Source organism: Momordica charantia, assembly GCF_013281855.1.
Source record: "Momordica charantia cultivar OHB3-1 chromosome 6 unlocalized genomic scaffold, Mcharantia_2.0 BLBB01000006.1, whole genome shotgun sequence".
In the NCBI taxonomy this organism is placed as follows: Eukaryota; Viridiplantae; Streptophyta; class Magnoliopsida; order Cucurbitales; family Cucurbitaceae; genus Momordica; species Momordica charantia.
In genome coordinates this window covers 15,632,171-15,656,907 of record NW_028275164.1, presented here as the reverse complement: position 1 = coordinate 15,656,907, position 24,737 = coordinate 15,632,171, and the positions used below count along the sequence as shown (strand labels likewise).

Here is a 24,737-nt window from a genome sequence, read left to right as displayed (position 1 = left end):
TTGTCAGTTTGACGGTATTAGAAAATACGGGTTGTTACAATATGCAAAACCTTAGTGAATGGACATGGAACTTCTTGGACAAGTGAATCTTATTAAATAAAAATTAAGACACAAACGATCCATTGGTTCAACTCAAAAGGAAAAGTTCAAAACGAATTACTTTTAGACTTTTAGGTTGAGAACCTGAAGTAAGGATATGGAGTCCTACTCTCCAAAGTTGAAAGCTCCAAATTTGATGATAAAGATCATCAGATTGAACGTTTGTATGACATACCATCTAAGCTACACACAAGAATTGCATGGAGGAGGACTCAATGCTCTCGACAATTGAGTGTATTAAAGACTGAAATTTTATTTAGCAAAATTTATCAAAGCTTATACGAGTAAGACTTTAAATAGTCATGGCTAATTTGGCTAACAAGAGAAAAAGAAATATGGCAAAAATTCGTAATTAAAAAAAATAATCCTAAAGAAATAATTTCTCTATCTAAAAATAAGTCAAAACTATTTCCAATACTATCTAGCAAATAAATATTGTTAAAGATACAATTCAAGATCTCTCACTAAAAAGGAAAGAGAAATGCAACGAGGCTGGCAGATTCCAACAACTACATCAGCACGCGAGGGGGCAGCAAGGGCACGACTCATAGGGCAGGCTGCAAGCGCTGAGTCGCAAGGTGTGCAAAAGGTTGTCCATAGACGTCGTGTGCACACGCGCTTGGCAAGCAATAGCACGCAGCACGGAGGGTTGGGCGCTTGCGATGGCTAACGCACAATGGGCATTAGCCTTGCGGCAGGCGGATACATGCCATGTCTTTGAGAGGTGCCATCCTTGAGAGGTTGGAATGGGCCTTTGCAGGTTGTCCTTGGTATTTAGTCCACCTCTTGATTGACTCCTCCAACTCGACAGTCTCTACTTGACTCTTGGTAAAAACTTTAACTCCTTCCTTCTCTTCCTCATGCACGATGTTCATCATGTGTTGCACGTACTTGGCAATCATTCTTTGGAGCTTCTTGGTGTGACCCTATGATCATATCAGCCAAAGACGACGGTCATGGGAGGATAGAGCATTTTGAACTTACTCTTCTTAACTACCCAAGTAAGCAAATGAGGAAGCCACCATAAGGTATTATCTTAACCACAATAACAACATCAAAATAGATGGTGAACAATTTGGAAAGTCTCTGGCAGCTGAACAAACTCGCGACTGCTGTTTTTTTTTTTGAAAGTTTTTGACTCGATTTAATAACTCTACTTTGTTGTATAACTTGATTTACCTACAAACGTCTTTTAAAAATGACATGGTAGATAATCACTGTTTCATAAGTCGCATCATCTCAAAGCCAATTCCTCCTTTTCCTGGATAACATCATTGAAGAATTTATACATAAAAATAAAAGGAACACAAGACCTCTCTATCTCCACAACCAGAAGACGTCACAAGAAACTCTGTCCAATTGATAAATTCTTTATACAAAGAACTCCACATTTGCAAGAAAGAAAGTATTCTCCTTGAACTAACCTCCAAACTTTCTCAAGCCAAGCACCGTGACTTTTAGTAGCAATAACACGTGCCAATACAGGTTAAGATGACCAAGATAATCATGTAGCAAACACTTAAATCATCACATCAATGAAGAAATTGTATACCGTACCGAGATAGCCGTAGTCGCAGCCATAGTCCTGGCCAATCCAAATTCGCAATATCAAATGCCTCGAATAGAAACTTCGAGCTGCTCAATCTTCTTAGCTAAATCATGCTTTCCACAGTTCTTCAATCCATCAGTAACCATATCAAAGCACCTAGAAATTGGTGGTAAACCAAACTCAGCCATTTCCATCAAGTAATTAGCAGCATCAACAAATCTCCCTCCACGCCCACACATTGTTATCAACATTGTATACACCGGCCGATTTGGTGGATGTCCCTTAACTTTCATATCATTGAAAAAGCAAAACGCATCGTCAAACTGACCCCTTCTACACATTCCCTTAATGATCGGTCCATACAGACTAGGAAACGGTTTATGCCCATCCTCGACAGAGCAATGCAAGAGCTTGAATGCTTCATCAATCCTACCTACTTTCGAAGTTGCAGGAACCAAAATCTTGTATGTGTTTATATCAGGGCAAAGCCCCAATTTGCAAACCTCATGGTAAATGTTTATGCAAAAATCAACTTCTCCAGAGTTACATATAACACTAATCAGAGAATTAAAGGTTGATACATCAGGCACAGATCCTTCTTTGGTCATTTTTCTAACCATATTCTTGGCAGATTCTAAATACCCTGCATTCAACAATCCTTCAACCAAAAGGTCGCGACCTCGCAAAGGAGGATTGAACCCCTTCTGGCTCATCTCCTCCAGAAACTCCTGTGCTTCCCTCATCTTCCCCGCAGAGCACCACCCATTTACAAGAATCCCATAGGTCTTCTTATCAGGGGCTACCCCTTTTCTAATCATCCTCCGAATCAACGCATAAGCCCCATGAAACATCTTAACCTCACAAAGCGCAGAAAGTAAAGCGTTATAGAGCAGTACCGTTTGAGGGCAATCGATGGATTTAGAACACTGATTGAATACAGTAACTGCATTATCGACGAGACCGTGCTTACCGTACTCTTCGATGACGAACGAGAGTGCCTCTAGCGAGATTTTGAGATTGCGAGTCTTCATCTGGTGAAGAACCTTCCACATGGTGGCGTACTTTCTGGATCGGGCTAGGGTTTTGACGAGCTCTTCGAATTCGAGAGTGGTGGGTTGGTAAGAGGGGTGGTGAGAGCAGGCCCAGTTGAAGAAACGGAAGGATTCGGTGGGGGAGTTGGAGCAGGCGCGGAGGACTCTGAAAACGAGCTCGGAGTTGAGGAAGGAGATGCGTAGCTTGTTGAGAGTGCGCTCCATGAAGAAGTCGCGGCGGACGATGTGGGAGATGTGGTGGATTGCGGCGAAGTAGTCGTCTCTGGAGCCATTGGAGGAGGAATTTGAGGTGCTCAAATGGCGGATTGTGGGTGGGAATTTCAGGGATTTCTGGAAGAGGCCGAACTTGAGGGTGGTCAAATTTTTGAAACGGAGCATATAGATCGAAACTCGATGAACTTTGTGTAGGATTATGCCTCGGCCCTGGAGTTGCATTAGTGATACATATATCTTAAGTGATACATATGGAAAGAGCATTTCTTGGGAACTTGGGCTGACTAACCTATGGTAAAGGTTTATGGGTTAGAATAGTCATTTTACCGAACCAGTATTTTTTTTTATCTATTTTTTTTTAAATTATGTTTTCTAATATGACATCATCCTAAATACCAAATTACTTTCACTATCATTCCACTCATTTTTTTCACTATCATTCCACTCATTTTTTAGACTTCTCTATGGTTTCCTCTCTCTCTTTTTCCATAGCTTCAAAAAAGTCATCGTTCTTCCTCTCTCCTAATTTTTCTTTTCTTCCCTCTCATTCTCGTTCGATTTTTTCCAAAAACATCAATAAAACAGGGTTTTGTCTATAAACATTTTGGCAAAAGATTAATTTTGAAACCCTAAAAAAATTTATCAAAATGGAACAAAAATCCAAATAATTTTATAAAAGAAGTAAAAAAAAGTATGTTATTTTCGATCATTCTTCCTTAACGTATCAAACACCTACCTCTCTCTACAAAATTATTAAAAAAAAAAAAAACCACCTACTAGGTACTCTACTAAAAATATGGTTTTTTATTGGTTCTTCGTTATCTCTAAAAACAAAAACCTTACCAGCCGCCTCCCTCTATCCATCATGATCCATGTCCTTCCACTATGCCTTCATCACACGCTCCACCAAGATCGGTTGCTGCAGAATCTTGCCACCATCACCATTGCTGGATCAAAGTGCGGACAATCCGGTCGAGAGCGAGAGTGTGTCTAGAGCGAGATAAAGAGCAAGAGCGAGAGAGATCTGAGAGATTTTGGTAAGAACGAGAGAGAAAGATCGAGAACAATAATGAGAGAGAGGGAGAACGAGAGAGATATGTGAGATTTGGGCGAAAATAGATCTGAAATCTAAATAGATTTAGGTGAAAATAGATCTCAGATTGGGCAATTCGTTGGAGACGTGGTCCAGCGGTGTGACCTCTCGTAGCCGTCACCTTAATCTCCTCTCTCCAACGCAGTCGCTGTTCATCGGCCTCTCCCATGTTTCTAAACGAACCACAGTTGCTTTTTTTTTGGCAATTTGAGAATTTATGTGGTTCTATCTTGTCTCTTTTGGGTGTGAACTTGACTCGAATTACTACTTGATTTATTCTCTTTTTTAGTGCTATTTAATATTTTTATTTTAAGGTCCAGCGATGCAGTAAGAGAGGAGTAAGAGAGACGTAGTAGTAAGGAAAAAAAGAGAGGTTTTTCGTGGTGTTGTTTGAATTTTGAGGTCCAAAAATGGGGTTTTTGGACTGAATAGAGCGAGAGAAAAAAATAGGAGGAGAAGGGGAAGAGATGGGAGAGAAACAAAAAAGATAAATGTATGAGGGGCAGTGAAAGTAATTTGGTATCAAGGGTGATGTCAGCAAATATTAAAAAACATAGATTTTGAAAAAAGTGGGTAAAAAATAATAATGTCATGGTAAAAGGGCTATTTAGCCCAATTTCCCAGAAATTCGAGCAGGGTATGTGTCGAGCATTAGGGATGACAGTAAGGCACGAGACCACAAACAGTTAACAATGTATGCTACGCGAGCGAGCCAACTTTCGTGTAGCTGAAGAAGTACCCTCCTCGCCAAGCCGAATCGAGGAGACGACTTGTACCTCTACTTAACCGTATCGGAGAGCGCGGTAAGCTCGACATTAATCAAGGAAGAAGGTGGAAAGCAGTCCCCCCTGTACTATACGTGTAAGGCTATGATAGGAGCGAGGCCTGTTACAACCAAGTCGAAAAAATTGAAGGGGATGTGAATCCCGGAGCGGAAGCAGTAGAACGCGTTCTTGAATTTCTTTTAAAATTTAAAACACAAAAATATAAACACAGGAAAGAATGTTGGATTTTGCCTTTGAAGATTCTTCTTCGTGCAATCCCAATGAGACAAAACCACTTGATGTTCCTCGCTAAATCTCTCAGTCGAGAATCTAGATTATGGGATCCAATTGCAAGGGATTGAGAGAGTAAGAGAGTTGATAGATTTTTTAGCCTTGTTTTTAAGGGTTCAACTTACTATTATATTTATACAGAGAGAAAATACTAAGACCATCAGGATATCTTATTTAGATGTAGGATATTTTCTACTGAATCTAGGGAAATCCCAAGACTATAAAGATATCTTCTTCTTTTTATTTAAATCAATTAACAATTAATTAATTAAATTATTAATTATTAATCTAATTAATAATTAATTAATTTAAATCCAAATATTAATGAAATAAATAAATAATTAACCATTAATTATTTAACTTTTAATTAAATATCACATATTTAATTAAAACTATATATTTGAATCATATTCAAATGCATCTCTCTTGTATAACCTTTAGTTTTAATATGAATCCAATTCATATTAACTATTTGAATCATATTCAAATATTTCTCTCATAACATATAGTTTAATTATTGAACCTTTATTAAAAAAATGAACTATATATATAATGTTTCATAATATATATTATATACATTATCTAATATATAATTTGAACATTTCAAATTCTCTCAAAATCTTGATCCTCGTTTTACCCGTTATGAGCTAGTGAGGGGATCTAATGGACCTAAAAAATACGAGGTTAATTCATTAAACTCATTAACCAAATTAACCAACATTTGTTAACTGCGGGTTACTCCAATAAAGACCCACAACTGCACTCTTCTCACTGCATAATATTTTCGTGTCTACGAATGTACGACCATTAAGGGCAAGTCAATCCTTCACAAGTGCTTGTAACTATAGACCATCTAGATTATTACTGGAACATTATCCACATGTTTATCTAATATATACTTTATATCAAATATATACATTGTATATTAAATATATACTGTATATCAAATATATAACGTTCTAGTTACATTAAATAACCTTGGATCTTAGTTTATTTAAATATGAGTAATACAAAGAAATAATAAGATAACTCTTTATTTAATAAATAATTTGTTCATAAATTACAAATACACGAGCTAAGGGCACCAAATCCAACAATCTCCCACTTGTCCGAAAGCGAGTGGGATGTACAAGTATTATAATGAACTAGGGTGTAACGCCCCGAGTCCCTCAGGTTAGTTAGTCTCGAATCAGGAGATTTTTCATTTAATTTAAAAGTGAATGTTAATTGAATTTATCTATATTTATCGGGCTCTAAAATCCCATTTAAATTAATATTTACCAGATCCTGTGTGGTGGGTCTTGTTTAGGAGGGGGGTAGATTTCTTATCTTTTGGGATTGGACTTGTTGGGCCTCCTTTGAGGTAATTTGGTTTTAAAACAAAACAAAAGAAAAAAAAATGAAACCCTAGCCAAGCTTTTCTTTCTTCTTCTTCTTTCTTCTAACCCAGCCGCCCCCCCCCCCCCCCCCCGATTTCTTCCTCGTTTTGCAATCCCGCCACCCCCATCTCTGTTTTCCGGCAGCACATCCGGCCCACTCCGAACGGAGCGACGACACCCACGGCGATGGCGGCGCGACACAAATCGGCGTGAAGCGATCTTCGACGGCGACCCGGCTCCGACAGCGTCGTCTTCGGTTCCGACGACATCCAGCAAGCGGCGCGACTCATTCTCCAGCGTCTCTGCGTGCAAGGCCGCGACGCTCCTCCGCGAACGGCAAGTCCGACGAGAGGCGCGCTGGTTTTGCAGCAGTTTCGGCGATACCCAGCAACGGCGGCGCCCCGGCGATCTGCAACGAACCAGAGCGGCCTCCTCCTCGCTGCGGCGCACGGCGTACAGGCGGTACAGCAGCGGAACGGAGGCGACTTGCTGCTACGATCCGACGAACAACAACTCCAGCGGCGGGATTTGTACGTTACAGCGGTGTTTAGAACGTTTGGCGTTAACCCACATCCGTTTGAAGCTCGATTTAGGCTACCCACACCTTGGCAAGCTAGATCTAGGTGACCCACATCCATACGAAGTCGGTTTTGGTGGTAATGCGTCATTCGAACCCTTTTAGAGTTGATTTCGAAGGCTAAATAGGGAGCGTAATGTGTTGTATTTTCTGTTTTGGTGTGCTTAGGTGTGAAGTCGGCGCAACACTTAAAGGTGCGATTGTGTGTAAGTAGACAAGGGGCGTGTGCGTGCGTTAATGGATGCTAAATGGTCTCTAACGCGCTGATTTTGTAGAGTTTTATGCTAATTTTGTTATGCGTTGTGTTAAATAATTATCGTTGTGTAAGTTGATATATTTGGAGTTGTGTTGGATGTTTGTTGATGAAAATGTTGAGATTTCTGCTTTGCTAAACTGTTGAGTATTGCTGTGGTAATGTTGGTTGCCTGGATAAGCATAAATGGTTCGGCGTGTGTTGTGAGTTAGTATACTTAGTAATGCTTGTTAATATGATGATGTTGGATATTAAGCATGATTGATTTATTATCTCGCTATTAGTAAGTTGTTAAGATTGTGGAAACATGCTGAATTGTATTTGTGAGTTGAAAGATGCAGGGGTAGTGGCTTAAGAAAGTATACAGTAAAACTCTGGTGAGAGTGGGATTCTTGGAGGAAACGAATGTATGAGTGTCAGGGCCTCGGGTATAAATGGTCGAGGGCTGATACGTCACTAATGGAGTATCGAGGCCTCGGGTATAAATGGTCGATGGTCGATACGAGGAGTCCTTTGGAAGGAAGACTATTGGGGCCTTGGGTATAAATGGTCGAGGGCCAATAGACGGTGAAGTCATCGGGGCCTCGGGTATAAATGGTCGAGGGCCGATGCAGTAGTTTCGGGGCCCTGGGTATAAATGGTCAGGGGCCGACTCTATTCGAAGTGGATAACTGTGGAAGGTTAGGATAGTTGAGATAAGTATGGAGGTACTTGTGGTGTTAGGGAGACTAGAGGTTGGTTGTTAATGTGTTTACTGGTTGTGATTGTCACTAAACTTTTATGGAATGTGTTTATGTTTAAATGCATAATGTGTTGAAAGGCATGACTACGATTGTTTCATGATATTATTGGGCATGATGTGTGTGTGTGTTGGTGAGGGCTACTTACGGAGTATATTTTATATACTCACCCCCCCTCTACAATGATTGTTTCAGGTGAAGGACTCGGGGGCGACCATGGTGATGGGACGGAGGAGACATGACGAGCGAGGACCATAGGCTGCTTAGTTACTCCTGTTTAGTTTAAGTCATTGGTTGAGGCCTTATGTTATGGCCAATAAACGAATTGTTCGTATTTGAATAATTGGGAGATTTCCCTTGTTGTTAGTTTCATTTCGAGATAGGTGCCTATTTTAGCTTTATTCTATTCATTGAGTTTCGCCTAGTTGAATAATAGACTTGTCTCATGGAGTGGTCTCCGAACGTTGTTGAATGATATTCAATGGGATTGATTTATCGTTAAATTGATGAGAATTGGAATTTGATTTTATATATATTTGTTTGCATAGGGAGTTGGCAGGACGTACTTGGGGTTAAGCTTAATTAGATGGGTAGTTAACGTGACCTAGAAGTGTGTGGGAAATTCTGGGTCGTTACATAGGGTATACAATATTACCCAATAACATCTCCCACTTGTCCTAGACCAAATGTACATGTCCCGTAAACCTAGACTCTCTAGATGACCCTCTAGCACTTTAGTCGTGAGAGCCTTTGTAAACGGATCAACAATATTGTGCTTGTCTGAAATCTTTCATTTGGAATTGTGTTGCCAGCCAGTTTTTTAACGTCGGTGAGAAAACCTACATCATTCCCAAGGAGTTTTGACTGCATCGTAGTTCTAACCGACCATTCAATCCGGCATCGTAGTTCTAACCGACCATCCAATTCGGCATCGTAGACTGCGCCCCTACTTTCAGGCTCACCGCATCGTAGTTCTGACTGACCATCCAATCCGACAGGTACTTCAGAAGACGGAGGCTTTCGGAAGGATCATGAAGTGGGCGATAGAGCTGAGCGAGTAAGACATTCAGTATTCTCCCAAAGTGTCCATCAAAGGACAAGTTGTCGTGGACTTCGTTGCCAAGTTGACCCTCACTCCCTCTCGGGAGGCCTCAGGGGTCACCCTGGGACATTGGATCCTTCACACCGACGGGTCCACCAACGAGCAGGACTATGGGTAGGAATCTTACTAACCAGTCCGGAAGGAAGTTGCCAAGAATACACCTTACGCTTCAAGTTCCGAGCTTCCAACAACGACATCGAGCATGAGGCATTGATTGTAGGACTCCGGTTAGCAAAGTCAATAGGGGCTCGCAACATTAGTGTCATGAATGACTCGTAACTGGTGCTCAACTAGGTCAATGATAACTCTCCATAAGAGTGTTTTGTAGTATAATTGGGCACTTTTGGTGTGTAAATGTGAGAGTCCTTATGAAAAGACCATGGAAAAGAGAAGAAATCACTTAGTTAGGTCCACAAGCTTTTAGAATTCACAATTCCCTCATTTTGAATGAATTATGCTTAATTATAGATGTTTTGTATTAGGAATTGGAGAATTTGTTGAGGGCAAGCCAAGTGCTTTCAAGGTTGTGAAAGTGTTGCTGGAGCCGGAAGCCACTCAGGATGCTTTAGAGTATGTGATTACGCAATAATTTATTTGCACCAGTTTAACCGTGTCCATACAGCCTCCTGGTGGTGCTCTAATTTTTAAGGACGCGATATAAATAGAAAAACAGTGCCCAGCCGCCATAGAGAGCCATAAAATAGAAAATTCATTTGGGTAACGAAATTGGAGAACATTCCTCACTCATTTCAAGGAGAAGCCGACAAAGAAGAAACTGATCCTTGTGTCTCATTAAGCTGGGAATCTTCACTACTGCTGAAACTTCCTTACTAAATGGGCTACATTTCTTCTCTACCCACTCTGCTCTTTTCTTTTGTTATGAACTAAACCCCACCTTTGAGGGGGGGGGGGGGATGAACTCTCGTTGTAGCTCTCATCTATTTATGTTTTAGTAACTCATATATATTTACGTTGATTTAATAGAGGTGTTTTTATTCTTTCATCGTACTAATTTTGTTTGGCCAACATTGTTGGTTTGTTATGCTCACTTGAGGCTTGGGAAAGTCCTTGTGTTGCGTGTTTGCCTCTATTTGCATAAGATTTCTCTTTTTGAAGTAAAATGGTGAGTGCTTAGGGATGAGACTCACCCTTTTGTGCCTATAAACTATTTGTATTGCTTGTTTAGTCTACAACGGGAGTTGGGGTTAAACATTTTGGGTATCTCAAGAGAGAGCCATGTCGGTTTGGGCATTCAGCATTTTGAGTTTACTAAAGCATAGCTAGACATGAGTGAGAGCATTAGAGTGATTCCCTCTCGATTGACCTTCATTTCGCATTTATTTCGCATTTTCTATCTGTTTTCCATTTTCGGATGCTCCAGAGCAAAATCGCATAATATTTATGTGTTTGCTCATTTACTGTTACAGTATCCAGACCACTATAAACAAATAATTTTTATTCTATTTTTTGGTATTCTAATCTGCTATTTCAAGTAAAATTGTAATCCATGTGGAGACGACCTTGTTTTTATACTACAACGGATTGTTTTGGTATATACTTGCACCAATTTTCTCCTAGTTGTGAGGAAGCGAACAGTCAACCAAGAGTATCAAGCCAAGGATGAGCGAATGGCCTCATATCTCTAAAAGGTGCAGTCACTCCTGAATTCCTTCGAGATATATACCGTCGAGCAGGTTCCACGATCCAAGAACTCTAATGCCGACACCCTGACCTACCTAGCATTGTTTTACGAGATGGATCTATCCAGAATAGTGATGGTCAAAATCATGCACGTCTCAAGCCTCACCGAGGTCGAGGTGATGGACATTGACCGCCTGGAGATGATTGACTGGAGAACTCCCATCATTAAGCACCTGGAGTTTTCCCTTCAAGATCTTCTTGATAAATTTTTTACGACCTTGACCTGTCCGCTGGTCTAAGGATGGGCCAGAGACGACCTGAGGTATTTAATCCCTAAGTCCGAGTGTCCATCACCTCGACCTCGGTGAGGTCAACATGATTGCATGGTGCCGTAAGACCCGGGGTCCTACCTATCCCTCAGATGAGTCATGGCCTGGGCCGGAAGTGGAAATCCGTACAACCACAACTCCCTAAAACTTAGGTCGAGCAATGCAAATCAAAACTAGCATCATTTTTGAACATTAAAAGACTATAAAAATGGCGAGCCACATTTTCAGTAACATATAAGTGCTAAACAAAATTACAAGAGTCATTGCACTATCTTCCCCTAATAGTAGTCGAGCACTTGGGACTGCCGGATGTGCACAAGCTATCACCTGCCCAATGACCGCCTCATTCGAAAGGGGTCCATTCGCCAGTTGAGGCAGATTTAATATGAGCAGATGCTTTCCGAGCAAACCAACATCGCATATTCCTCCTACGGTGACCAGTCACCGAGCAATCACGATTTCCCACACGGATGACCGGGGCATGCTCCAAGGTCGAAACACGTTCTCGGAGAGCTTCATCACGAGAACGGAGGGCCTCAATCTCCGTCTCCAACTCAGTCTTCTCTATGTCAAGGGCGACATTGGCCCTATAGAAATAGTTGGCCTGGTCCGTCTTGCTATGGGCATAACTCTCCATATCGACTAACGCGTGCTGCGCGTAACCTCGAGGCGAACTTATCTTCGCCAAGGGGAAATAAACCCTAGCTGTTGGATCAATCATCCAAGTGTCGCTTCGGCTGAGGCGCATCGCCCCCAGCCCAAAAAAGACGAAGTGACGCACCATACTGCAAAGGGAATTAACCACGAGACAAATGCTGCATAATGACAAAATAGATACCGAAATGGCGGTTACTGCCTACACAGACCGAGGCTTAATCCTAGTGTCTCCAGAAAAGATAATCAGTACACTACATTGTACGGAGACGCCACGAAGTGTCGTGCCACCAACTTGAATAACACTCAAAGTTCCAAGGTCTCCTAGATCTCGAACTGCATACTGATAACTCTCCAAAAGAGAGTTATTCTAGTGTATATTTGGGTGTTTTTATGCAAAGAATTGTCAAAATGTGTCGATTTTAGCTCTTAAATAGCCTAGATAAGATTAGAAAATAAAATCCGAGCTAAAAGTCCTAGGTCTTGAATGCTTTGGCTAAACATTGTGCTCAATGCACTTATTTTTTGTAACGCCCTAGAATTTCCCACACGCTTCTAGGTCACGTTAACTACCCAACTACTTAAAGTTAACCCCCAAATACGGCATGCCAACCCCTTATGCAAACAAGTATATATATATATATATATCAAGTCTCAATTCTCATCAAATTAAAGATAAAACAATCTCACAGAGTAGCATTCAACAACATTCGTGGACCACCCCACGAGACAAGTTTATTAATCAAACTAGGCAAAACTCAATAAATGGAATAGAACTAAGATAGTCACCTATCCTCAAAATGAAACTAACAACAAAGGGGGACCTCCCAATTATTCAGATACGACAAAAGTTTATTGACCATAACATAAGGTCTTAACCAATCACCTAAACTAAACAAGAGTGACTAAGCAGCCTATGGTCCCCGCTCGTCATGTCTCCTCCGTCCCATCACCATGGTCACCCACGAGTTCTTCACCTGAAACAATCAATTTAGAGGGGGGGTGAGTATATAAAATATACTCCGTAAGTAGCCCTCGCCAACACACGCACACATCATGCTCAACTATATCATGAAACATTCATAGTCATGCTTCGCAACACATTATACATTCAAACATAACACATTCCATAACATTTAGTGACAACCACAACTAGGGAAAACATGTTAACAGGCAACCTTTAGACCCCCTAACATCTCAAATACCTCTACGTTCATCACAGCTATCCTAACCTTCCACGGTTATCTTTCCTTCGAGTAGAGTCAGCCCCTGACCATTTATACCCAGAGCCCCGACCCTGCTGCATCGGCCCTCGACCATTTATAGCCGAGGCCCCGATGACTTCACCCTCTATTGGCCCTTGACCATTTATACCCAAGGCCCCAATAGTCTTCCCTCCAAAGGACTCCTCGTATCGATCCTCGACCATTTATACCCGAGGCCTTGATACTCCGTTAGTGACGTATCAGCCCCCGACCATTTATACCCGAGGCGCTGACACCCACTCTTCCATTTCTTCCAAAAATCCAACCTTCACCAGAGTCTTACTATATACTTCCTTTTACCACTAACCCTGCATCTTTCCACTCACAAGTACAGTTCAGCATGCTTTCACAACTTTATCAACTTTCTAATAACGAAATAACAACCCAATCATGCTCAATATCCAACATCATTATTTAACAAGTATTACTAAGAATAATAGCTCGCTAAACACGCCGAACAAAACATACATAACCAGGCAACAAACATTACCACAGCAATACTCGCAATTTAACAAAGCAGAAAACTCACCATTTTTCGTCGACAATTACCCAACACCTTTCCAAGTATATCGACTACCACAACGAAAATTATTTAGCACAATGACACCACAAAATTAGCATTAAGCGTCACAAAATCAGCACGTTAGAGACCATCGAGCATACATTAACACACGCACACGCCCCTTGTCTACTTACCCACAACCGTGCCCTTAAGTTCTGCGTCGACCTCACCCTAAGCACACCAAAACAGAAAATACAGCATGTTACGTACGCTATTTATCCTTCGAAATTAACTCTAAAAGGGTTCGAATGACGCATTACCACCAAGACCGACTTCGTATAGATGTAGGTCACCTAGATCTAGCTCGCCAAGGTGTGGGTAGCCTAAATCGAGCTTCGAACGAATGTGAGTCACCGCCAAACGTCCTAAACACCGCTGTAACGTACAAATTCTGCCGCCGTTCCGCTGCTGTACCGCCGTTCGCCTTGCGCCGCCGCGAGGGGGAGGCCTCGCTGGTTCGTGGCAGATCGTCGGGGCGCGCCGCCGCTGCTGCAGGCCGTCGAAACGTCGGGGAGTCGCGCTGTCGGTCCGCCACTGTAGCAGTCCGCCGTGCGCCGCTGCGAGGAGGGCCGCGCCGCCGCTGTACCTGTTACGAAACGCCGCCGCTGGAGCGCCGGGAGTCGCCGGCCACCGCTCGTGGTGTCTTCTTCCGTCGCTGCTACGGGTCGTCGTCCCGTTCGGAGTGGCTAGCAGCACTGGTGCTGCGTCGAGGCGTCGGAGAAGCTACTGGAAAACGAGAGGAGGGGCGGCGGGATTGGGAACGAAGAAGAAGTCAGGGGAAACGGCTAGGGTAGAAGAAAAAGAAGAAGAAAGAAAAGGAGCTTGGGGCTAGGGTTTTCTTTTCCTTTTGTTTTGTTTTAAAAGCCAAATTACCTCAATGGAGGCCCAACCATCCAAGCCCAAGAGAAAGGAGGGGAATTTAAAACAAGACCCAACATACAGAGTTCGGTAATTATTAATTTAATTGGATTTTTTTTTCATAGAGCCCGATAAATATTGATAAATTTAATTAACAATCAATAAATTTAATTAACAATCGATTTAAAATTAAATGAAAAATCTCCTGATTAGAGACTAACTAACCTGAGGGACTCGGGGCGTTACATTTTTGGTGTAAATGTACAGGGTTGGAAGCAGAAGATTAAACATGCAGAGAGTGCTAAGCCCAGAGAAGAGTGAGCGAAGCATTTTCGAGACAGAATAGATGAAAGCTGAAGCGAAGCATAGCTAGAGCATGGATTCACTACGCAGTAACAGCTCAGACACGGGAATTACCATGTTCGTACAAACTTCAGTTGGTTGCCCTAAAAACGGGACCCGATATAAAAGGTACATTTAACCCTAGCCGCCACACACACAGATCCTAATAGAGATGCGTTTTTTAGAGCTGAAACGATAAGGAGGAGGAATCTCTCCATTTTCAGGGGTAGAAAGTTGGAGACAGAAGGGATATTCGACTGCTGCATCGAGTCGTCATCTTCTTCCTTGTAACTGATGAATTTCGGGGGAGATTCATATGTTGTAACTGATGAACAACCGAACCTCTAACTACTTCATTTATTTTGAAATAAAGCTTTTTTTTATTTCTTAAATCTTACCTAACATTGTTGGTAGCTTTGTCTTGTCTGCTTGCTTATGTATTGACCCGAAAGGGCTTACGGAACGCCGACTTGCTTTATTTGTGATTAGTACTTTTCTATAGTAATTTTTGGATGCTCAGGAATAGGGTCCCCTAACCTTGCTTAGAACTTGTTTTTATTGCTTGAAAAGTTAGCAATGGGAGTTGTGGGTATCCATGTTTGGTTGTCTCGGGAGGGAACCAAGTCGAGTTGGGCACTAATGAATCTATGTAAGCTAGTGGGTAAGTTGAGAAGTGTGTGAAAGCATGTTGAATCTCCCCCACTTTTCCATATCTGTTAACTCCCCATTTTCGTACTCTGTGTTATAATCTCTTCCTGTTATCAGCATTGCGAAGTGTGCCTGCTACTAAGATTTTTTATTGCTTTCTTTATTATATGTCGTTTAATCACTACAAAATCGCCTATATTACTTTGCTTTTACATTGTGGTATATGCAAACATCGTTTATAGTATTATCCAAAGTCCATGTGGATTTGATCTCGTTTCGTGCTACAATCGGCAATTTTGTGTGTACTTGCACGTGTTGTCAACACGGTTGTGTGTATGCAATACCTACGTGGCAACCACTCGGCCGCGAGTAAGCCTCTAGAGACCTAATGTTCCAAGGCACTTTCCCGAGTTGAGGAGCCGGCTAGCGCTCCCACCCAAACGATTCATAGTCTTTCTGGAATACTCAAAGTTCTAAAGCTTCCCTTGACTCCAAACTACCTACGTGGCAATTGTTCGGCCGCGAGCAGGCCTCTAGAGATCCGATGTTCCAAGTGAAGGGATGTAAATCCCGTAGCGGAAACGATGAACGCGTTCTTGAATTTTGAAGAACAAAAACCCACAACATAAAATTGAAATACAGGGAAAAAACGTACTTTTAAAGAACCTTTCTTCAAATATTATTCAATGAATCTATTCACTACCACCGATCTTCCTTGCTATGTCTCCGATGAGGATGTGCTTATGGGAGCAACAATTTGGAAGCAAAGGGAATTTATTGAGAGAGAGATTGTTTTTCAAGAGAAATGCTGGGAGAGAGCTTTTCTTGGAATCACAGTTCTATTTTTGCAGAACACTCCCACCAAAAACAAAACTAACATGATTATTACTCTGCAATTTTGGAGTTCCCCACCTCATGTAACTTCCCCACTCCCCTGCAATTTTGCAGGGGAGTTTTTATTTTAATTATATAATTAAATTAATATTAATAATTAATAATATATGTAATTAATTAATTAATTAATTATTAATCTAAATAACAATTAATTATATATATATATATATATATATCTTAATAAATAATTAACATTTAATTATTATTACCAAAATAGAATCACATTTTAAAGCATTTCTCTTGTATAACCTATAGTTGTAATGTACATCTTATGCACATTATTTTTAACCTATAGTTTTAATATGAATCCTATTCATATTAATTTTTATTTGAGTCTCATTCAAATAATTTTATTTGAAGCTCATTCGATCTTAATACGAGATTAATCAGTCAATTTCATTAACCAAGTTAATCAAGAGTTGTTAACTACGGGTCACTCCACTAAAGACCCACAGCTACACTCTTCTCACTGTAGAATATTTTCCTGTCCACAGATATACAACCATTAATGGCAAGTCAATTCTTCATGAGTGCTCGTAACTTAAGCTGGGTCAAATTATCGTTTTACCCATGAGTTACATCTTACTCCTTAAATACCACTACTCCTTTAATGAACAACCTGGTTATGGTTCGACCAATAACACCAATAACCGGAAGTCCCTCTCGGACCAATGAGAGGACAGGGCCCCTTGTTCAAGTCCTGGAGTCAGTATTTTAGAGAACACTCATCTACTCCCCTGAGGTCGGGGAGGAGTGAATTCTATCTTGTGAAGTTGTGTTCCCAGCTCTCCACTCGGTCTCGTCCCAAAAATGGTAAGAATGTTGAGTCAGCATCTTGGGCCACTCTCACCCATATAGATCAAAGGACGAGCCCTCACGGGCAGAAGTCCATAACTCACTTAGGATTGAGAATGAGTTACATGGTCATCCTATGAAATAACAATCTGTTAGTCAACGGCGTTACATTTAAGGATTGTCTATTTCGCGGTCCGATCTTATACAAACTCATTGTATAGGATACCCCCACTCGCATGTCTCCACACAAACGACCTGGATCGGATCGTCTGTGACATTTACAAAGTGGGCTGTATCCATAGTGTTGTCAGGATAAGGTACCCAGCTTTATACATATACTATAGACCCTTCAGGTTATTCCCGGGACATTATCCACTTGTATCTCGAGGGTATATCAAATATATACCCAGTATATATTCTATCTCGACTACATGATAATAACCAGGGATGTTTAAAGTATTGGATTTGGATAATGCATTGCTATGAATTCAACAACAAATTAATTGAATAAAGCTTTATTGAATATAATTTTTTTTTACATAAATACAAATTACAAGTTTAGGGCAACACATCCCACACCAAGGCGCTTTCCCTAGTAAAGGAGCCGGTCAGGGATCCCTCTCGGACGATTCTAGCATTTGTAGATTACTAAAAGTTTCAAGGCCCCCGACTCCGGGTTACCTACGTGGCAACCGCTCGGTTGTGAGCAGGCCTCTGGACATCTGATGTTAGGTGCCTTCCCGAGTAGAGGAACCGGCAAATCCCCCACTCGAATGCAATTCTTGCGTTGCAGGAACACTCACAGTTCCAAGGCTGCCTCGAGTCTGGACCGCCTACGTTGCAACCACTCGGCCTCAAATAGGTATCTGGAGACCTGAGGTTCGAAGGCGCTTTCTTGAGTAGAGGAGCTCACCAGGGCTCTCATTCATACGATCCCAAGCTATGCGGAAACAACCGAAGTTTCAAAAATCCAACAGAAGCTATGGCCACTACGGAATAGCCTCTCGGTATCAGCCAGGCCCTTGAAACTCGCTATGCACCATGACCCTCTCAAATATCTCAGACTTTGAACGATGCTCTACAAGTACCTTCAATCTTTCCCAAGATATTTGGAAACCTCTAAGAAAAATAACAGTGACGTTACTATCGTAAACACAATAGGGAAGTCACTAGGGAGGGGATCAAAGAGGAAGGAAAAAGAAACAAAGAAAGGGTGCGATAATAAAGTCTGTCATCAAAATTAGCTTTGATTACAAAATGAAGGGTGGCAAAACACAGGGCCCCTACAAACGAAAAGTAATTAAATTTAAGGGGGAAGAGGAGCAAAACGAATAGTCGTCTGATATAATGCATCATAGTAGGAGTAACCCTCAGAGATAAGACGTTGTAGATGCTCCTCGAAGTAGACCAAAAGCGCTCGAAGGTGTTGAGGACTTACTGGAGGTGCTCATCCGAGCATCTGCCTCGCAGACGGATGCACATAAAGTCCACTCCCACCTGCTGGAGTTCTCTTTCTAGTAGGTAGAAGTCTGTAGAACCGCGAAAGTGAGACTCTTGGAGCTCCGGCTCATCCATAATCATCCTGGTCGACTACAATTCCTCCTAAATCGGGGTAAGGGAATGCTCAACCACGGGCAAGGCAACCTTGAGACTGGTAACCTAGGCAGATTCCCGCCCCAAGGAGTCTAAGGTCGTACTCTCTGCCTCTTTTGACTTCACCAGGTCCGACTCCACTATGGCACGTCCTTCCTCCGCTTTGAGAAGCTTGTCCTCAGTGATGGGATGTGAATCCCACAGCGGAAAATGGATCGAGTTCTTGAATTTTGAAGAACAAAACCACATAGTTCTAAAGAATGAAAACAGGGGAAAAGAACGTTTTCCTTACCTTTGAAGAATTGTTCTTCACCTAATCACCCGAACACCACCACCGATTTTCCGTGCTATCCTCTGGGTATCGAGAACACGCTTGTGGGAGCGTCAGTTTGGAACATGAGGGAGAATTGAGAGAGTTTCTTTTGATTGAGAGAGAAAAAAATGCTTGGAGTTTTCTTTTGTGTATTGCAGAACCAGACATAAGCAACTTCCCACTCCCCTGAATTTTGCAAGTGAGTGTTTTATTATTAATAAAATAATATTGTTAAATAAAATAATATTATTAAATAAAATAATATTATTAATTAATAATAATTAAAATATATATATATAATTAATTAATAATAATTAATTAATAATAATTAATTAATTATTAGTCTAATTAATAATTAATTAAAGATATATATTAACTAAATAAATAATTAACACTTAATTATTTATTATCAAAATAGAATCATATTCTAAAGCATTTCTCTCATATAACCTATAGTTGTAATGTACATATTATACACATTAGTTTTAACCTATAGTTTTAATATGAGTCATATTCATATTAATTTTATTTGAATCTCATTCAAATAATTTCTCTCATAATATATAGTTTCAATTAGAATAAACTATATATTAAAATATATCAATATACATATAATCCCTTGAGTAATTTGATCATTTCAAAATTTTCCAAAAACTTGATCCTCGTTTTACCCGTTATGAGCTAGCAAGGGGACCTAATGGACATGCAGATAAGAAGCTCCAAGGATACAAGATTAATTGGTCAAACTCATTGACCAAGTTAATCAACATTCGTTAACTACGGGTCACTCCACTAAAGACCCGCAGATGTACTCTTCTCACTGTAGAATATTTTTGTGTCCACAAATATCCTTCACGAGTGCTCGTAACTCAAGCTGGGTCAAATTACCGTTTTAGCCTTGAGTTACATCTTACTCCTTAAATACCACTGCTCCTCTAATGAACAATCTAGTTATGGTCCGACCAGTAATCGGAAGTCCTTCTCGGACCAGTGAGAGGGTAGGGCCCCTTGTTCAAGTCCTAGAGTCAACATTTAAGAGAACACTGATCTACTCCCTAAAGTCAGGGAGGAGTGAGTTCCATTTTGTTAAGTTATGTTTCCAGCTCCCCACTCGGTCTCGTCCTCAAAATGGTAGAAATATTGAGTCGGTGACTTGGGCCACTCTCACCCATACAGATCAAAGGACGAGCCCTAACGGGCAGGAGTCCATAACTCACTCATGATTGAGAATGAGTTGTCTGGTCATCCTAAGAAATAGCAATCCGTTAGTTAACAGTGTTACATCTAAAGATTGGCTATTTTGCGGTCTGGTCTTATACAAACTCATTGTATAGGATACCCCCACTCGCATGTCTCCACACAAACGACCTGGATCGAGTCATCTCTAACATTTACAGAGTGGGCCTTATCCATAGTGTTGCTAGGATAAGGTACCCAACCTTATCCATATATTATAGACCATTTAAGTTATTCACAGGACATTATCCACTTGTATATCAGTGGTATATCAAATAGATACCTACTATATCATAGGTATATCAAATATATATTGAGTATATCAAATATATACCCAATAGATATACTGTCCCGATTACATGATAATAACCTTCGATGTTTAGTTTATTGGATTTTGGATAATGCAATGCTATGAATTCAACAACAAATTGATTGAATAAAACTTTATTGAATATACATTTGTTTTTACATAACTACAAACCACGAGTTTAGGGCAACACACCCAACAAACTCCCACTTGAACTAAACTCGAGTGCGATGTACATTATCATAAAGCAAAGGGAAAAAACAATAAACTAGGGCATACACTATACCCATTATATTTGTCCCACTTGCCCTAGACTAGTCGTACAATGCTCGTAGACCTAGACTTTCTAGATGGCCCTCAAACACTTTAGCCGTGAATGCTTTCGTAAAAGGATCAGCAATGTTGTTCTCCGAAGCGAGCTTAGTGACGATCACATCTCCTCGTTGCACTATCTCCTGTATAAGGTGGTACATCCTTTCGATGTATCTGCCTCTCTTGTTCAAGGTTCTTTAGAGTTTGCCACAGCACCACTGTTATCACAATAAAGTGTGATGGGCAAGTTCATGTTTGGAACGACTGCCAAATCTATGAAGAACTTTCTAAGCCAAACCGCCTCTTTTACTGCTTCATAGGCTGCAACGTACTCAGCCTTCATGGTGGAGTCAGCGATGCATCATTGTTTGATGCTTCGCCAAACTATCGCTCCTCCATTAAGAGTGAATACTGACCTCGAAGTAGATTTCCTTGAATCCTTGTCTATTTGGAAGTAAGAGTCAGTGTATCCTGTAAAGATCAAATCCTTAGCACCATACACGAGCTTGTAGTCCCTCGTTCTCCTTAGATACTTGAGGATTCCCTTAACAACAGTCCAGTGATCATATCCTAGGTTGGATTGATACCTACTGACCATCCCAACTGCATAGCAAATGTCAGGTATAGTGCACAACATAACGCACATCAGGCTGCCCACTACTGAAGCATATGGTATACGTCTCATATCATCAACTTCTTGAGTTGTCTTAAGACATTGGTCCTTAGACAGATGAATTCCACGCCTGAAGGGCAATAAGCCTTTCTTGGAATTCTGCATCTTATATCGAACAAGCTTCTTATCGATATAAGTTGCTTGAGACAGGGCTAGCGTTTTGTTCTTGCAAAACCTTCGAATTTGGATACCAAGAACATACTGAGCTTCTCCCAAATCCTTCATTTGGAACTCAGTAGCTAACCATTTCTTTATGTCAGTGACGTATCCTACATCATTCCAAATGAGTAAGATATCATCCACATACAACACTAAGAAGGCTACAGTGTTGCTGACGATCTTCTTGTATACATAAGGCTCATCAACATTTTGGTCAAAACCATAAGATTTGATCGTAGTATCAAACCTTATGTTCCAAGATCGAGATGCTTGTTTCAATCCGTAGATGGACCGTTTAAGCTTGCAAACCTTTTGCTCTTGACCTTGAGCTATGAACCCTTCAGGTTGAAACATATAAATAGTTTCTTCAAGATTGCCATTCAGAAAGACAGTCTTGACGTCCATTTGCCAAATATCATAGTCATAATACGTGGCAATGGACAAAAGTATTCTTATGGACTTGAGCATAGCTACAAGGGAGAAGGTTTGTTCATAATCCAGCCATTCTCTTTGTGTGTAGCCTTTCGCCACAAGTCTCACCTTATAGGTTTGTACCTTTCCTTTGGCGTCTCATTTTCTCTTGTAAATCCATTTGCACCCTATGCGTCTTACCCCGTCAGGTTGGTCTACAAGTTCCCTAACGGAATTGAAGTATATAGACTCAATTTTCAGGTCCATGGCTTTGACCCATTTGTCATTGTCGACATCTTCCATTGCCTATTTATAGGTCAATGGATCCTCGACGCCGTCATCAGGTATGACAACTTAGGTTTCAGTTAAACCCACGTAGCGGTCAGGTTGTGATACAATCCTCCCACTACGTCGAGGCACCACCAATTCTTGAGGTGGATGTGACTGACGTGATGTGCTGGCTTCATCAACAACTCTTGTTGAAGTGCCAGCTTGATCAACAACTCTTGTTGACATATTTGTAGCGTCTTCGGAAATCTCGTTTATCACTACCTTAGTTCGTGGTTTATGATCTCGAACGTGGTCTTCTTCCAAGAAAGTGGCGTTTGTCGATACAAACACTCTGTTTTCTTGTGAATCGAAGAAAACACCACCTCTCGTCTCTTTAGGGTAACCTACGACTAGACATTCTTTTGAACGAGGTTCTAGTTTATTTGCGTTAGTCATGAGCATGTGTGCCGGGCATCCCTAAATGCGGAAGTGACGTAAACTAGCTTTACGACCTTTCCATAGCTTAAAGGGTGTTTCAGAAACACTCTTTGATGGAACTACTTTTAAAATATAAACTGCATTCTCCACTACGTAACCCCAAAACGAGTTAGATAACTGAGCATAGCTCATCATTGATCGAACTATGTCGAACAGGGTTCTGTTTCTCCTTTCTGATACAACGTTTTGTTGAGGTGTACTAGGGGCTGAGAGTTGGAACGTGATTCCATGTTTTATCATATATTCCTAAAATCTCAAGTCCATATACTCTCCACCCCCGATCGGATCGAAGTGTTTTAATGGTTTTACCTAATTGATTTTCAACTTCAGTCTTGTACTCCTTGAACTTTTCAAGGGCTTCAGACTTATGTTGCTTTAGGTATAAATAATCATACCTTGAATAATCATCTATAAAAGAGATGAAGTATTCATACCCTCCTCGAGCTTTAACATTCATCGGACCACAAAGGTCTGAATGTATAAGTTCTAGAGGCTCTTTGGCTCTCTAACCTTTTCTAGTAAAAGGTCGTTTGGTCATCTTGCCTTCAAGACAAGATTCACATGATGGTAAAGAATCGTCTTCTAACTCACTTAGAAGGTCATTCTTAACCAGCCTTCCAATCCTATTGAGATTAGTGTAACATAATCTTAAGTGCCAAGATAGATATTTTCTTTGTGAGAAACTTTTTATCTTTTATTTTGAGTTTTAGCATTTTTAAACATCTCGATATTTAAAACTGCTTTAGTTATGGTTGGTCTTAGCACATACAAGTTGTTTTCAAGCAAAGCAGAACAAATATTGACACCATTTCTTGAAATGAATGCTTCATTTAAATTAAAAGAAATGGAATACAAATGTTCTAACAAACAAGAAACTGAAATTAAGTTCTTTTAATTTTAGGAACTACGTATACGTTATCTAATAATATATACATATTCTTGTTTGTAAACAACTTGAGCTCCCCTACCGCCACAGTTGAGACGACCTCTCCCGTTCCGACCTTGAGAGTCATCTCTCCAGCGTCAAGCTGCCTCCAGGAACTAATTCCCTGAAACGAAGAACAAATGTGATTAGTGGCTCCTGAATCCAATATCCAGGCGGAATCATTGCTTTCCACTAAAATATGTTTCCAAAACAAGTAAATCAGATTTACCTTCGTTGGAAAACTTCTTTTCGGCCAGGTATTTCGTGCATTTGCGTTTCCAATGCCCGTTCATGTTGCAGAGAAAACACTTTCCTTTCTCTACAACCTTGGCCTTGCCTTTCTTGACAGTGGCAGTAGTGGGGTTAGGTCTAGGCCCCTTACCAGTGGTCTTCTTCTTCTTGAAAGTCTTACTTCCAGAAGAGAATGACATAGACTTGGCTTTAGAGGTCAAGCCTCGGTGGAACTTTTTCGAGGTGGCAATGTTTGCCTCCCTTTCCTATCACTTATTTTTAATAAGAGATTGGTAAGTCTGTAGCTCATTTAAGAGCGTGGTAAGAGTGTATTCCAGCTTATTCATAACCGCATTGCTGAGAAATTGCAGGGAACTCTTCAGAAGAGATTCCAGAATAAAGCTGATCTGAGTCTGCTCGTCTATGACGGCCCCGTTCGACTCCGCCACATTGAAGTGGACCATCACGTTAAGAACATATTCTCGCACTGAAGAACCCTCATTCATGCGGAAGTTGTAAACGAACTTTAAGACTTAATGTCGAGCCTGTGAGGACGATTGTCCAAACATGCTCTGCAGCGAGTCCATGATCACCTTAGCGGTAACCGTATCCTCGTGCTTCTTAGCAAGCACATCAGATATGCTCGCCAAGATGTAGACCTTGGCCTTGTCATTGGCCTTGATCTATCTGTCATAGACGTGAAGGGATG

General features: G+C 40.9%; 1 protein-coding gene across 3 annotated transcripts; it reads right to left on the bottom strand.

Annotated features, from left to right (window-relative positions):
- Positions 1–327: 327 nt before the first annotated feature.
- Positions 328–4,138, bottom strand: LOC111019612 (Pentatricopeptide repeat (PPR) superfamily protein). 3 transcript variants are annotated; one of them, XR_015791974.1, is made up of 2 exons: positions 1,279–4,138; positions 328–1,025 (listed from the first exon to the last, which is right to left on the bottom strand). XR_015791974.1 is itself a non-coding variant. In XM_088126151.1 (2 exons), the coding sequence occupies exons 1-2, from the start codon at positions 3,778–3,780 to the stop codon at positions 1,708–1,710; spliced, it is 1,440 nt and encodes a 479-aa protein (XP_087982277.1). In that variant the 5' UTR covers positions 3,781–4,138; the 3' UTR covers positions 328–1,707. The 3 variants fall into 3 exon arrangements, 1 of the variants encoding a protein (XP_087982277.1); XR_015791973.1 differs by having other exon boundaries at positions 1,657–4,137; XM_088126151.1 differs by having other exon boundaries at positions 328–3,123; positions 3,757–4,138.
- Positions 4,139–24,737: the final 20,599 nt, after the last annotated feature.